The 16,811-nt window shown below is 40.3% G+C and overlaps 1 protein-coding gene across 22 annotated transcripts; it reads left to right on the top strand.

Moving 5' to 3' along the window:
- Positions 1-1,829: 1,829 nt before the first annotated feature.
- Positions 1,830-15,663, top strand: LOC100896281 (zinc finger protein 226). Of its 22 annotated transcripts, none has more exons than XM_017967489.3 (6): positions 1,830-1,976; positions 2,468-2,515; positions 7,676-7,735; positions 9,516-9,642; positions 10,778-10,870; positions 13,489-15,663. In XM_017967489.3, exons 3-6 carry the CDS (start codon positions 7,721-7,723, stop codon positions 15,645-15,647), a joined length of 2,394 nt encoding a protein of 797 aa, XP_017822978.1. In that variant the 5' UTR covers positions 1,830-1,976; positions 2,468-2,515; positions 7,676-7,720; the 3' UTR covers positions 15,648-15,663. The 22 variants fall into 22 exon arrangements, with proteins under 22 accessions (XP_017822978.1, XP_017822981.1, XP_017822979.1 ...); XM_017967492.3 differs by having other exon boundaries at positions 7,681-7,735; XM_017967490.3 differs by having other exon boundaries at positions 1,830-1,871.
- The last annotated feature ends 1,148 nt before the right edge of the window (positions 15,664-16,811 follow it).

The following is a 16,811-nucleotide window of genomic DNA, read 5'->3' on the forward strand; positions in this document are numbered from 1 at the left end:
TGTATAAAACGGAAGTTGAAGTACCTTGATTTTTATTTTTGAGACAGGATTTTGCTCTGTCGCCAAGGCTGGAGTGCAGTGGTGCAATCATGGCTCACTGCTGCCTTGTCCTCCCAGGCTCAATCCATCTTCCTCTCTCACTTTCTGAGTAGCTGGGACTACAGGCACATGCCTCCACACCCACCTAATTTTTGTATGTTTTGTTGCTCAGGCTAGTCTTGAACTCTTGAGCTCAAGCAATCCACCTGCCTTGGCCTCCGAAAGTGTTGGAATTACAGGCATGAGCCACTGCACTCGGCCAAGTTGAAGTATCTTTTGTGATTTTTCTGACAGTGCAGAACCAAAAAAAAAAAATTAACCTGAGAAGAGATTACTGAATATTACACAATTGAAATTTTAATCCATCAATGTTAAGGCAGGGGTTTACTCTAACACTTTTAAAGTGTCAGGAGTAGTTGCCAATGACAAAAATTTTATCACCCCTCCTTGAATTTATTTGATTTCTGACTTTCCACATTTCCATCCAGACTTTGAAATGACTGCCTTCTAATAACTATAGCATTCTCTAATTAGTACTTCTCTACCTGAGTATTAAGTACTTCTCAGGTAGAGAAGTATTAAGAGAATAAGAAAAAGCATGATAAATGTCAATCCTGCCCAAATAATAATTTGATGAAATTATCTAATTTCCACAAGTTGTTTTTAGTATTCACTTAATGGGTGTGGGATAAAAGTATGGTATAGCTTAGCTGGGCACAGTGGTTCACACCTGTTAATCCCAGCACTTTGGGAGCCTAAGGCGGGTGAATCATGAGTCAGGAGTTCAAGACTACCCTGGCCAATATGATGAAACCCTGTCTCTACTAAAAATACAAAAATTAGCCAGGCGTGGTGGCAGGTGCCTGTAATTCCAGTTACTCGGGAGGCTGAGGCAGAGAATTGTTTAAACCTGGGAGGCGGAAGTTGCAGTCAGCTGAGATCAGGCCACTGCACTCCAGCCTGGACGACAAAGCAAGACATCGTTTCAGAGTGAGACTCAGTCTCAAAATAAAATAAATAAATAAATAAATTATATATATATATATAATTATATATAGTCATATATATATATGACTAATGCTGCTATGAACTTTTTTAGAACAAGTTTTTGTATGGATATGTTTGTTATCTTGGGTATTTACTTAGGAGTGGAATTGGTGGCACATAAGCCCAAGATCGGGTGCCAGCAGATTCAGTGTCTGGTGAGGTCCCGTTTTCTGAGTCATGGGTGGTCCTGGCTGTGTGCTCACATACTAAAGAGGCAAAGAAACTCCCTCAGGCCACTTGTTAGAGAGCATTAGTCCTACTCATGAGGGCATTGCCCTCTTGATCTGATCCCTTCCGACAGGTTCCACTTCCTAATACCATCACCTTGGGAGTTAGGTTTTCAACATATTAATTTGGCGGGGGCCATAAACAAGGAGACCATAATAATATCTAAAGAGACGTGAGGGATTCTGGGAAATGAAAACCAGGAGTTCAAGGTAGTTGGACACTTCCACATCAGAAGCCTTGGACATTCCGGAAGTGTAGTCCAGGAGGGGGATACTGTTCTGCTTTTCCCCCAACTCCAGCATTCTGTGATATGCTGTCCAGAGCTCCGTGTAGTCACACATAGTTCAGCTACGGTAAGGCTGTCAATGTTTCCTCTGCAGAATCCTGAGAAATGTAGGTTCAATCGCTCCAGGTAGTCGCAGGCACTTCCTGCTCCGGGAAGGCAGTGCTGTGGAATTCTGGGAAATGTAGTCCTAGTGCTCCTGGGAGTCGGAGGCACTTCCGCCCAGGAAGACGACGTAGCAGCCATCTTTTTTCCCCTGGCTTTGGTGGTTTAGGTCGGCTCCTCAAGAACCATTCAAACTTCCCCGAAATGCGCTTGTGGTCAACAGCTAGCTGTATTTTGTTTGGAGAAAAAAAAGGAGTAGCAGCTAAGAGCGGAGGTTTGAGGGGCTAGGATGCTCTTTTGCGTTTTCCTGGGCGGAGCTTGTTTGCATTGGGGCCGTACTGGCTTGGGGCGGTTGGGGTGGTGCTTCGTCGGGTTTGAAGGTCTCTGGGGCTATTGGCTCCCGCATTGTGACTCCCCTTCCACCTAATGAGCTAGCCCTACCGCTTTATGCAGTATCACATTGAGCGAGTTAATTCCCGAGCCTTTGCTTGCTGTTCTGAAGGAAAATAAAAGTAATAGAATATTTTGAGGAAAAGCAAGGTAGTATAAAAAGTTTAAAACTGCCTGGTACGTGGATTACCAATACTACATTTTCCCTAGAAACCAATTATGTAGCGAACTTCTGTGAGCCCATGAAGCTAGAATGTCCTTGACCTCTTTTTAGGAAGGAGATGGTTGTTTCTCACTGGTTCTGGGGGATGCCGCTGATATATCAGGGTTGGAGACACAATCCTGGTTATTTCACAGCCTCTTTTTTTTCCCCAGCCCTGACTTCTCAAAAAGCACTGCACAGAGGAGGCAGCAGAACCTCGTGTGAGTAAGACTTGTTAATATTCTTCTTGTTTTATTCACATAAATCAGAGAATGTGTAGGTCGTGTATTTAGGCATGGGAAGTGATTATAATTATACAAATGAACACCTTTCCACCGACAGTGACTCTGAAGTGATACTCTTTTTTTCCGAGGAGACTGAGACATACGTAACTTGTGGCCGGGCATGGCGGCGGCTCACGCCTGTAATCCAAGCACTTTGGTGGCCAAGGTGGGCGGATCACCTGAGGTCCGGAGTTCAAGACAGCTTGACCAACATGGTGAAACACCGCCTTAAAAAAAAAAAAAAAAAAAGGAAGAACATAACTTGTTTTCTCATAGCCACCCAGCTAGTAGGAGGCAGAGCTAGTGTTGAAACCTAGGCAGTCTGAGTGTAGACCTGAGTTTTCTTTCGCATGTTCTCCATGAGCCATACGAAACTGACTAGTATCATTTGAAGATAGGTTGAGACTTCACTGTGGGAACTTTGCTCAAGGTGTGGTCTATTTTATGAGTTTTAAAAAAATAGTGACCTGGTGCGGTGGCTCAACGCCTGTAATCCCAGCACTTTGGGAGGCTGAGACGGTCATATCCTTGAGGCCAGGAGTTCGAGACCTGCCTGGCCAACATGACAAAATTCCATCTCTACTAAACATACAAAAATTACCCAGGCGTGGTGGTGAACAGCTGTAATTCCAGATACTTGGGAGGCTGAGGCAGGAGAATCGCTTGAACCCAGGATGCGAGGTTGCAGTTAGCTGAAATCACACCACTGTACTCCAACCTGGGCAACTGAGCAAGACTGACTCAAAAGAACAAAAGAGTTTTAAAACAGTTTTCTCGTTAATAATTTTGTTTCAAACAGTACAGAGGTAACACATAATCATGGAAAGTCTAGAAATATATTTTAAAAAATGTAAATTCCCCATTTACCTTTATACCTTAGGATATAAGAATAACAGCTATTGTTTTAGTGCCTTTTTGTCAAGTTTTTCTTGTGTATATTTCTGTTTAGTAGGAGCTGTTTTTGGGGGGACTGAGAACAGTGCAACACTAGTCAAACTGTGGTCCACAAAGCAGCAACATTGGAATCACCCAGGTAGAAATGCTCATTCTTGAGCCCTACCCAAGACATTCTCATTTAGATTTGTTTGCAGATAGGATGCAGAAATCTGCATTTCAACATGAACCCAAGGCGATTCAGAGGCATGTTAAAGTTTGAAAATCTCAGGAAAAGGTCTTATCTGGAAACTCAGGACTAGAAAACTGACCTTGCCAGATGTCACAGATAAAACTGAGCTGGCCATACTAGAACCCTACTCAGTCCAGTGATTTTTCTTTCTTACTAAATATTGTTAACTGTCAAGTTTCTTTGCAAAAACCATGACATGAGCAGAAGGCCGCTGGCAAGTCTAGAGTCAAAACAGAGGGACTTAGAGTCCTGAAGATCTGCTTCTCCCAGGCGTTGGGGAGTAGATGCCTTGCTGTCTTTTTTTATTGGAGGCCTCCTTCCTGAAGTGGGAAGATAAGCTACCTAGTTACTGTTCATTAATGTTAGATATTATTGCCATAGTTGTTATCATTATCACATCATTGTTACTGTGGTTATTAATGATTATTTCCTGACTTTTTTAACTTTTTTTTTTGAGATGGAGTTTTGCCCTTATTGTCCAGGCTGGAGTGCAACCTCTGCCTCCCAGGTTCAAGCAGTTCTCCTGCCTCCCTCCCGAATAGCTGGGATTACAGGCACCTGCCACCATGCCTGGCTAATTTTTTTGTATTTTTTAGTAGAGATGGGGTTTCACCATGTCGGCCATGCTGGTCTCTAACTCCTGACCTCAGGTGATCCACCCGCCCCGGCCTCCCTAAGTGTTGGGATTACGGACGTGAGCCACTGGGCCCAGCCAATTTTTTTTGTAATATAATTTCAAACTTATAGAAAAGTTGCAAAAAAAAATAGTATAAGGAAATCTCATATGCTCTTAACCCATCATCACCACTTGTTTATGTTTTGCCTCTTTGCTCTGTTAATGACCATCAGCCAAATATCACCAGGAACATACCTGTAACCAAAGACAATTAAGTTTGTTTCAGCTTGCTGTATCCAAGAAGCCCACACGTGGCATGGGGTGTCTTGGTAAGAGGCAATTAGGAGAGGCCTGGTTGTAGGGATTTGGTTTATGTTAGCTGAGTTGGGGAGAGTTTTAGGCGAGAGGGTTTGTTCTGGTTTGGATGCTGTCAAGCAGCGGCAGCAATTTGATGACTATTGTAGTGATTTTTATGTGGGAGGTGGGGAAATAACATGAGACTGGAGTTGTTGCCGATAACAAAGTGGTCATCTTAGAAGGGAGAGGCACTTATTTGGCTATTTTTGTCGCTGTAGATTGTATTTCTCTCTGTGTTACAAGCTGTCTTGTTTTTTTCTTTTTCACCTTGATCAGTGAGTAAAGCTGTCTGGTTTTTGGTGATAAATTGAAAACACCAGGTTCTGGCTGTTGCTGCTGTTAGTTGTCACAGCAATTTTTTTTTTTTTTTTGGTCTTTTTGCTTTCACAACTTTATCATCATACTTATATTTTGTTTTTGGCTTTTTGCTGAAGCATTTGAGAGCAAGCTAGAAATAGTGATAAAAATGAAATTAATTACATTGACAACTTACTGTTACCTAATCTACAGTTTGTATTTAAATTTATTCCGTTTTCCCAGTAAAGACTTTGAAAGTGATTTATTCCCCCAGGCGAGGTTCCAGTCTAATTGTATGCATTGCAGTTAGGTTTTTTAAATTTTATTAGTCACCTTTAGTCTAGAATGATTACTCAGACTTTACTTCTTGCTCTTGATCTCTTTTGTAGAGTATTGACAAAATATTTTGTAAAATGCTCCTTTTTTTTTCTTAGTATTTATTCATGATTGAATTCAGGCTATGCATTATCAGCAGAGATGCCATAAAAGTGGCGAGGCATCCCTCTCAGTGCATCATAGGAGGAGTCAAATGTTGGTTTGTGGGTTTGTCCCCCTAGTGGTCTCAACTTTGTTTTTTTGGATAAAATATCTGCCAGGTTACTTTTTCCCTTTTGAACTTCATACTTTGAGACTATGTAGCCATCTTATTCCTCACCAAGCTTGCACCAGTTTCTAGCATCTATTAATGATTTTCTAATTACCTTTTATTCTACCTTTATTAGTTTATATGTTCTATAGGAGCTTTCTTGTGTCACCCATTTATTTATTACACATATTTATTTATTACACATTCCTTTATTTATAACAATATTGACTTGGTTTCCTGCCTTTTCCTTTTTTTTTTTTTGAGACAGAGTCTCACTCAGTCACCCAGGCTGGGGTGATCTCGGCTCACTGCAACCTCTACCTCCTGGGTTCAAGGAATTCTTGTGCCTCAGCTTCCCAAGTAGCTGGGATTACAGGTGCCTGCCACTATGTCCAGCTAATTTTTGTCTTTTTAGTAGAGACAGGGTCTCATCTGTGATATAGCTAGCCTAGAGTTAGAATTTGTACACGGCCATAAATTGGACAAAACTGTTTCTATTCTCCTCACAAGGACTGCTAACCTGAGTTTCTGTAAACTGCTAATTTACTTTGCAAAAAGGTAAAGCTGCATACTTCCCCTTATCTGTAACTGCCAGAATTGCTGGCCTTTGATCATCAGTAATGGCCAGAGTAAACACCCCAGATCATTCCATCCCGGCGCCAAGCAACTAAAAAATCTGCGAAGCCCACACCTGCTCAAATAATGTGTAAACTAATGTTTATCTTGACCTCTGTAAACCACTTAAATGACAGTCGGAATGACAAAAGTCCCCTGGCCCTCGGAATGTCTGGAGCCCCCTCACCCTCGTCTCAGCCTGGGAAGTGATTGACAGCTTTCATTCCCATCTCCACTCTTTACCTCCACTCCCGAGGTGGTTTTGTGGGTATAAAAAAGTCTTGTCTCTTTTCTTTCGGGGCCACGGGTTGGAGAGACGTTAGTCCTCCGTGGTCGCCGGCAATAAACCCTGTAATTGGCATTCTTTTGTTCTGGTGTTGACTTTCTGTGCTGAGTGCGATATAACACATCATGTTGTCCAGGTTGGTCTTCAACTCCTGACTGTAAGTGATCTGCTTGTCTCAGCCTCCCAAAGTGCTAGGATTACAGGTGTGTAATCCTATTACACTGCACTATTGCCTTTTCAGTTTAAGTTATGTATGGGCTGTCACACTGTTTTTTTAATTGTAGTATCTTAGTTTTATTAGTTCAGTATTGAGTTAGCTAATTATCGGAAAGAAGACAAGTTTTTCAGAAGTTATAAGACACTTTGACATGACATAGCAACAACCTGTGAATTCCAACTATCTTACAATATTCTATTGGTGGAAATTATATTTTTAAGGATAATTTCAAACTGTAGACTATCTTCTTACTGCAATTGGAAAGAAATAAGATACCTGACTGTGTTGTAAGAGGTTTTTACCTTCAACAATCCGATGAGGTTGTTACTGTTATTCTTTTTTTTTTTTTTGAGATGGACGCTCTCACTGTCACCTGGGCTGGAGTGCAATGGCGCAATCTCGGCTCACTGCAGCTTCCGCCTCCCAGGTTCAAGTGATTCTCCTGCCTCAGCCTCCAGAGTAGCTGGGATTACAGGGGCCTGCTACCACACCTGGCTATTTTTTTGTATTTTTAGTAGAGACGAGGTTTCACTATGTTGGCCAGGCTGGTCTTGAACTCCTGACCTCGTGATCCACCGACCTGGTACTGTTGTTCTTTACCACTTGGAGATGATAGAAATAAGGCAAAGAGATGTTAATAATTTCCCCAAGGTGACACTGCTAGTGAGTACTGTGTCAGGATTTTAACCCATGCATATCAATTCCAGAGCCTACTCTCCCTATATTGTCTCAATTTATACCGTACTCAGAATGAGAATTACTAGCGTGGAATTACAGGCACATGGGCAGTGAGGCCACTGTGTGTGGTTGGGCAGGTTCTGAACTACCGCTAAAAGGAGTAGATGGGTATCTAGGATCCATGCCATAATCTGCCTAAAAGTCATATACAGCTGCAGCCACCCCAAGGAGTAGGCACCTTTTCTAATTTCTAAAGAGGGACCATGTGGATTAGCAACATAGTTTCCCAGTTTTCATTTACTTCTCTCTTCTTTCCTAGTTCAGTTTCTTAGGACTCTGTACTTCCCCAGAAGGAAGAATTAAAATGAATATGTTCAAGGTGAGTAGAGCTTGCCTTTCCCACCTGTTAAAAAATCCAATTTTAGTACTTAGAGTACCAGGTTTTTCTTTTTCAAGGAAGAGTCAAGGAATTTGAGGACCTGTTGAGTGTATTAGGTGCTTATTTTGTCTTATTTAAGTTTAGCTGGTTTTGCTTTTAGTTTTGTCATTTTTGTTTTACAAATAAAAGTAGAAAAATTAATAAAAATAATGACTGGGCATGGTGGCTAACATCTGTAATCCCAGCACTTTGGAAGGCTGAGGTAGGGAGGATCATTTGAGGTCAGGAGTTTGAGACCAGCCTGGCCAACATGGTGAAACCCCGTCTTTACTAAACATACAAAAGTTAGCTGGGTGTGGTGGCATTTGCTTGTCATCCCAGCTACTCGGTTGAGGCAGGAAAATCACTTGAATTTGGAAGGTGGAGGTTGCAGGGAGCCGAGATTGCGCCACTGCACTCCAGCCTGAGTGACAGAGTGAGACTCCATCTCAGAAAAATTAATAGAAATGAAAAATATCTTTTACATTACTACTTCCCTGCTTACAACTTGGCTGCTTTTATATTTCTGTAATTTCTTCATTGTATGTACTTGTAATTATATATGTGTATTCATAACATAGAGACAATTTTACATTTCTTAAGTTATATATATTTATTTTTGTTATACTTCTATCAAATTTATGTATCCAATTTTTAAACTATTCTCTTTAATAGACATTTTTTTACTGTCTATATAGACAGTAAAAAAAAATGTAGGATTTTTACTGTTTTAGGAACTACAGTGTTAGTTTTCTTACATTTAACTTTTTCTGAAAAATCAATTTTGAAAAATACTGCCTTTTAAAATCCTTAACATTAGGTATTAGAATTGAAAAGGTATGTTTTGTGTATGGTACTTCAGATGTTTTTTGATAGAATATTCAAATAGGGCACAGTGCATCAGGATTTCATAGCTGTTTCACACAGAAAAATATTGTTAGAAATTTATTGTTAGTAAATAATATTTTTCACTATAAGAGCTAGATTCTGTCTTCCTCATGCCTCAGTCATACCCGATGTGTATTTCATTTACTGGTCTTTTTTTCCTTCGAATATTTTTTTTTTAGTCAAAGTAATGTGTGACCTTAATTTTAAAATGCCTAATGGTAGTAAAGGATTTGCCAAGCACTTGCACTCTGTCCCTGTATTGATACTTCACAGCAACTATACGAGGAGGTTCTTTGTTTTTGTCTTCATTTCGAACATAAATAGAAAAGGGATTGTGAAAAATGAAGAATGTGCTCAAGTTCACATGAAAAACTAAAGATCTGGGATCAGTGTATTATATTCAAGTGCAAGACCAAGACAGGAGGACAGAGAGAAAGAGTCTCATTCAGGAACCTGACATGCCCTTTAGGTTTATTTCCACATAAAACACTGCTCACTTGGCTCCCACCTCAGTAGGAAGGCAGGTGCTATCAAACAGTGTTGGGACTAAACTGGTAAACATTTCTGAGGAGATTGGCAATGTTTTAGGTTCAGGAGGTAATAGTTCTTGGAAATTTTCTTATAAGAGTACTCATTGAGAGCACCTAGTAAATATACAAAGCTTTCTTTTTCATAGCAGCACTTCTGGTAAGTCAGTGTATGGCATTGGCAAGACAGGAGAAGGGCTGGGAAGTCTACAAACAGCTGGGAATCCAGGACAACTTTCCAGCTGTTCTCTTCACCTTCTTAGTGGTGTTACCTGTCTTCCAGTGCACATTGGTTGTAAGATTGAGGTCATGTGTTTTTGTCATAGGAAGCAGTGACCTTCAAGGATGTGGCTGTGGCCTTCACGGAGGAGGAGTTGGGGCTGCTGGGCCCTGCCCAGAGGAAGCTGTACCAAGAGGTGATGGTGGAGAACTTTAGGAACCTGCTGTCAGTGGGTGAGGACAGCCTCCCTCTGGAGTATCTTTGTGACCTTGGAGTTTTAAGGCTTTGTAGCTCTTGAAATGGTTCCCTGAGTGTGGGAATCTGACTTTCCTAATTTTTATGGGATGCAGAGACACTGGATGTTACTGGTTTTTCTGAACAGAATATTTTGGGTCTTTTTCATTTGTGTTTTATAAAAGAACTATAAATGAACAGAATACTGCTGTGCCTTGTCTGTTCTTTTTCATATTTTACACCTTTCCCATTATTGAATTATAAAGCCAATTTATAATTGATAAATAAAATTTTAATGAAATAATATAGGATAGAAAATACTAGAACTCCATAGGAAGAATGGCACACACTGCAGCGAAAATTCTGGCCAATTGCTTGAGTGATGTGAGAACCAATGGGAGGAGATTTATTTTTTATTTATTTTTTAGGCTAGTCAAGTGAAGCAGTGGGGAGGAGGGGATTTAATGAAAACAGACATTAGTTAAAAGTAGGTTATTCAGGCCACGCTTGGTGGCTCACACTTGTCATCCCAGCACTTTGGGAGGCCGAGGCAGGCGGATCATGAGTTAGGAGTTTGAGACCAGCCTGAACAACATGATGAAAACTCATCTCTACTGAAAATACCAAAAATTAGCTGGGTGTGGTGGCAGGCGCCTGTAATCCCAGCTACTCAGGAGGCTGAACGGGGAGAATCGCTTGAACCTGAGAGGCGGAGGTTGCAGTGAGCCGAGATCGTGTCATTGCACTCCAGCCTGGACGACGGAGTGAGACTATGTGTCACAAAGAAAAAGAAAATAGGTTATTCAAACTCGGTTTTTATAATATGTATCTACACATGTGTGTCTGGGTCATGAAACACCATTTATTTCATGACCCAGACACACATGAAACACCATTTATTTGAACCTGATGTTCAAATGAAATAATATAGGATAGAATATTATTTATTTGTTATAATTTATTTATTATTCAAATAAATGAACATCAGGTTCAAATAAATGGTGAGGGTCATTATTTAAATAAAAGTTTGAAAAACACTTTTCAGTGTCTTGAATCTGCAGTTGCAACTCAGATTTTCAGTGTATTTTAACTCTAATATGTTCATTTTCAACTTGTGATTTGGCATTTTCACAGGGCATCAACCCTTCAAACGAGATGTATCACCTATAGAAAGAAAAGAGCAGCTTTGCATAATGAAGACAGCAACTCAAAGACAGAGAAATTTAGGTAAAAACTAAACAGTTGTAAGTTCTTATAGTTAACTGTCCATCTGCTTTGCTTCTCCCCCGCCTTGTTGCCATCACCTGGTCCAAATTGCCAACTCTCTTTCCTGGATTATTGCAACATCCTTTGTACTGCTTTCTCTGCTCCCACCCCTTTCCTCTTATAGTCTGTTCTCTAAGTGGCAGTCAAAGTGAGTTTTTGTTACTTTATGTCAGACAATGTTGTTCTGCTCAAAATGCTCTGTGACTTACTTTACTTAGGGTAAAATCCACTTCATATGGCTGACAGAGTCCTACATGGTCTGCTCTTCATTTTCCACTGCCTCTCTGAATGTATCTCCTGTACTCTCTCTTTCTGTGAATTCCAGCCACATTTTCTTCCCTCTTGCTTTTCAGACCTATCAAAGATGTTTCTGCCTCACAACCCTGTATGTGTTCTTTTCTCTGCTTGGAATAATCTTTCATTTATAATCCTCCTGTTCCCTTCTTCAATTCTTTGCTCAGTTTATCATAAGCAAGGCTTCCCCTGACCATCACCCTATTAAAAACACAGTCTTCCTCTTTACTCTCTGTGCACTGCCTTATATTGTGTGCTGATCATCCCCTCATGTTTTTTTTTTTGCACTGATCATCCCCTCATACATGTTTTTGTTCAGTGACTTATCACCTATGTCTCCTGCTGGAGTGTAATCTCCAGGAGTGAAGGAATTTTATCTCTTTGTTGTCTCCTCAGTGCTTAGAACAGTCCTGGTGCATGGCAGACACTATAAATATTAGTTGAATAAATAAACGAGTTAATGGATGTGGAAATCTGTCTTCCATGGAAATAATTGGTGAACAAATCAGAATAAATAAGGGATATTACAAAATATTTTTTGTCTTCCAGTGAATTCCTAACCTCATTCTAATTTGTGTGTGTGTGTGTGTGTGTGTGTGTGTGTGTGTGTGTGTTGGCATGTGTGTTTGCCTGTCTATACAAGTTGACCCATATCTTAGGGAGCCTATAGTATCATAGTTGTAACCAAACTGAGTAACATGCTTTTCTTTTTTGTTTTTGAGACGGAGTTTCGCTCTTGTTAACCAGGCTGGAGTGCAATGGCACGATCTCGGCTCACTGCAACCTCTGCCTCCTGGGTTCAGGCAATTCTGCCTCAGCCTCCCGAGTAGCTGAGATTACAGGCATGCGCCACCATGCCCAGCTAATTTTGTGCATTTTTAGTAGAGATGGGGTTTCACCATGTTGACCAGGATGGTCTCAATCTCTTGACCGCGTGATCCACCCGCCTCGGCCTCCCAAAGTGCTGGGATTACAGGCTTGAGCCACCGCACCCGGCCGAGTAACGTGCTTTTCTTATGACTTTCTTTGAGCATTTGTAGCAGAGCATATTCATTTCGGGATGGAATATTTTAAAATAAGGACTTTTATTTCTGTTTCTTAGGTATTTACCCATAGAAGGGAATAAAATTCGATTTCCTTATCCATTATATCAAGAAAGAAAAAGTAAAAATAAAAGTTCTTGAGCATTAGCCTTTCCCTTAAAAAGTTTGCCCAGTGGCATCCCATTTGCTTCTTCCAAAGTCCTCATTTATAAAAATAAATGGATCTTACAGTGTTCTCTATCAAACATTATGTTGTTTAGGTGTATGTATGAGGTTAGAAGGCATTTTACGTAGTGATACCATTACTGCTTGTGATTATTCTGATACTCTGTTTTTCTAAATAGCACAAGCTATCAAATTTATTTCATGGTTGACTAATAGACCACTTTGTCAATTTGGAAAACATTCTTGTTAAAGGCAAATGTATCTACAGAAATTTTCCATACCTTGCTTTCAAAGAGACAGCATTCTTTGCTAGCCTTCCAGTGCAAAATCCTTAGGAGGATCCAGTGCATAGGTCTTCATGCTTTTCTTTCACCCCAAGTGATTATCACTTTTGATTTTTCTCTTCAGCAATAACTTACTTGGTGTACTCCTACCTCAGGTACAGCTTTTCAACTTCACAGCAAAACTGTACTTTCCAGTGCTTTTTATATTTCAGATACCTTACTTGTAAAAGCTGTTTTGTTCTATGACCTGGCTCAAACTTAAACTTGGATTTGGAGTTAGAAGAAATATCAGAAAACGCCAGGCGCGGTGGCTCATGCCTGTAATCCTAGCACTTTGGGAGGCTGGGGTGGGTGGATCACCTTAGGTCAGGAGTTTAAGAAGAAACGTCAGAAATCAAACAGGGATTCATATATGCATGCATTCCTTACGTGACTGTTAATAACTGCCAGTCAGTAACTTGGGTTGTGGTTGTCAACTGTGAGCACTACAAAATGTTTTTTTCTTATTGATACCACATTATAGTAGGAAAGACATGGAATTTAAAAATACATATTTAGATAGCATGTCAGTAGTTATGTTTTTAAATGGGTTTAATTAGTGCTTAGCAGTTGGGAGCTTGGTGGACCATCTCTTGGTTTCTGTCAGTATGTAAACCAGAAACTTCAAATGTGTTGAAAAAGATGAGCAGAACTCTCCCGAGGCTCATTAAAATCTTTTACTATGTCCACAGGGTGAAATCTTAAGTCTTCGAACAAAAAATTCAGTTTATCTCTGAATTCTTTGCCCTTACAGGAGAGAATAATCAAAGTAAGTTAATGACTGTTGAAGACAGAGAGTCAGAAGAAGAGCTTTCTTGTTGGCAAATCTGGCAACAAATTGCAAGTGACTTAACCAGGTGTCAAGACTTCATGATCAACAATTCTCAGTTTCACAAACAAGATGATTTCCATTGCCAGGTAGGGGCAGGACTGTCTATTCAAATTTCTGAAGATGAGAACTGTATAGTAAATAAAGCAGATGACCCCAATGATAATGTGAATCCAGAGTTTCCTACTTTGGGAACCCAGGATTCTTGGAGGAAAATGTTCCTGACTGAGTCACAGAGATCGAACAGAGATCGGCACATTTCCACAAAAAATAAACTATGTCAACATAAAGAGGGTGTTGACCCCATCAATTGGATTTCACATCATGATGGTCATAGAGTACATGAAAGTGAAAAATCTTATAGACCCAGTGATTACAAAAAAGACAACATGAAGATTTTGACATTTGATCAGAATAGCATGATTCACACAGGACAGTGTAATGTGTGTAAAAAACCCTTCAGTGATCTCTCCAGCTTTTATCTTCATCAGCAGTTACAATCAGGAGAGAAGTCTCTTACACGTGTTGACCATGGAAAAGGCTTCTGTTACAGCTCCGTTCTTCCCATTCATCAGAAAGTACATGTGGGAGAAAAACTTAAGTGTGATGAGTGTGGTAAGGAATTCACTCGAGGCTCACATCTACAGACCCATCAGAAAGTCCACTTGATAGAGAAACCACACAAATGTAAGCAGTGTGGGAAAGGCTTCAGTCGTAGATCAGCACTTAATGTTCATTGTAAGATCCACACAGGAGAGAAACCTTACAGTTGTGAGGAGTGTGGGAGGGCCTTCAGTCAGGCTTCTCATCTTCAGGACCATCAGAGACTCCACACTGGGGAGAAACCATTCAAATGTGATGCATGTGGTAAGAGCTTCAGTCGGAATTCACATCTTCAATCCCATCAAAGAGTTCATACAGGAGAGAAACCATACAAATGTAAGGAGTGTGGGAAGGGGTTCATTTGTAGCTCAAATCTTTACATTCATCAGAGAGTCCACACAGGAGAAAAACCCTATAAATGTGAGGAATGTGGCAAAGGCTTTAGTCGGCCTTCAAGTCTTCAGGCCCATCAGGGAGTCCACACTGGAGAGAAGTCTTACATATGTACTGTATGTGGGAAAGGCTTTACTCTGAGTTCAAATCTTCAAGCCCATCAGAGAGTCCACACTGGAGAGAAGCCATACAAATGTGAGGAGTGTGGAAAGAGCTTCAGGAGAAACTCCCATTATCAAGTTCATCTAGTGGTCCACACAGGAGAGAAACCCTATAAATGTGAGATATGTGGGAAGGGCTTCAGTCAAAGTTCATATCTTCAAATCCATCAGAAGGCCCACAGTGTAGAGAAACCTTTTAAGTGTGAGGAGTGTGGGCAAGGTTTCAATCAGAGCTCACGACTTCAAATTCACCAGCTGATCCATACGGGTGAGAAACCATACAAATGTGAAGAGTGTGGCAAGGGATTCAGTCGTAGAGCAGATCTTAAAATTCATTGTAGGATCCACACAGGAGAGAAACCATATAACTGTGAGGAGTGTGGGAAGGTCTTCAGACAGGCCTCAAATCTTTTGGCCCATCAGAGAGTTCACAGTGGAGAAAAACCATTCAAATGTGAAGAATGTGGTAAGAGTTTTGGTCGGAGTGCACATCTTCAAGCCCATCAAAAAGTCCACAATGGAGAAAAACCATACAAATGTGATGAGTGTGGGAAGGGCTTCAAGTGGAGCTTGAATCTTGACATGCATCAGAGGGTGCACACAGGAGAAAAACCATATAAGTGTGGGGAGTGTGGTAAGTACTTCAGTCAGGCCTCAAGTCTTCAGCTGCATCAGAGTGTCCACACAGGAGAGAAACCATACAAATGTGATGTGTGTGGTAAAGTCTTCAGTCGGTCTTCACAATTACAATCTCATCAGAGAGTTCACACTGGGGAGAAACCTTATAAATGTGACATATGTGGTAAGAGCTTCAGTTGGAGATCAAATCTTACAATTCATCACAGAATCCATGTTGGTGATAAATCCTATAAAAATAATAGGGGTGGCAAGAACATCAGAGAATCCGCACAAGAAAAAAGTCTATAAAATGATTCTTTTGGAAGACTCGTGTCATTTGAATTCTTCCAATTGTGAAGTCTTAAAAAATTATATTTGAAGTCAGTGTTTCAGCCATAGCTCCTCATGTCCCAGTGGTCCAGAGACAATAAAACAGCCTTTATAATTAGCATAGCAAGGATTTCTTTGGTTAAAACCTTGACCTTTATAAAATGTTACTTAGAAGAGGGGGGTGTTAGACTAAGATATTTCTCAGGCCTTTTACAACAATATCACAGTGGACATGCCAAAATTAAGTGTCCGCTAGAATTTTTTTTTTTTTTTTTTTTTTTTAGACGGAGTTTCGCTCTTGTTACCCAGGCTGGAGTGCAATGGCGCGATCTCAGCTCACTGCAACCTCTGCCTCCTGGGTTCAGGCAGTTCTCCTGCCTCAGCCTCCTGAGAATGTTAACTCCATAAAGGCAGAGACTTGTTCACTACGGAGTCTACATTATACTCCGTTGCCATGCACTTCACGGGTTCTCAATATTTGTTAATAAGCATTTTTGAAAGTTATGTTGAGATCACCTCCAGAATATCATAAATTTGTAAACAGGAAACCTGAAGGTAGCCTTAATAAGATTAATTCAGGGAGACAGAATTGAAATGTAGAAAACCACTCAATACTGAACTCTGTTAATTTGGCATTGTCTTGTGATTAGATCCTGTCCTCCCCTCGCCTATAAAATTGGGTCCTATCTTCCAGACCTTGTCTAGTTTTCTACTGGTTTTATACAATATAGATTCAATTATCTTTTGTAAGTTTTGTTCATTTTGTAATAAGTGGACACTACATACTACACTTATTTTTTCAATAATTAAGGGAAGGGTTTAAGTGTCGGTTGCTAATGACACATTTTTTAGTTGATCTTGAATTGATCATTGGTTTTTTTATATTCTCATTTTCATTTAGGCTTTGACATGATTGCCTTTTAAAGGCTTTAGCATTACTTTAATCAGAACTTAGTTTGAGGCTGTTGCAGATTTCTTTTATCAACTTCTCTCCCCCATATTCTGAGAAAAAGGAGAAAACATTGCTAAAGTTGATAAAGTTCATCAAAAATAGATTTTTGTAGCATGGCTGGCTTTCACACTTTTCCCTAATGGTGACAGTGAAAAATGCTTTGGGAAGAGAAGTTGGTATGTATCAGAATA

The sequence above is a fragment of the Callithrix jacchus genome, chromosome 22, assembly GCF_049354715.1.
Source record: "Callithrix jacchus isolate 240 chromosome 22, calJac240_pri, whole genome shotgun sequence".
Taxonomy (NCBI): Eukaryota; Metazoa; Chordata; class Mammalia; order Primates; family Cebidae; genus Callithrix; species Callithrix jacchus.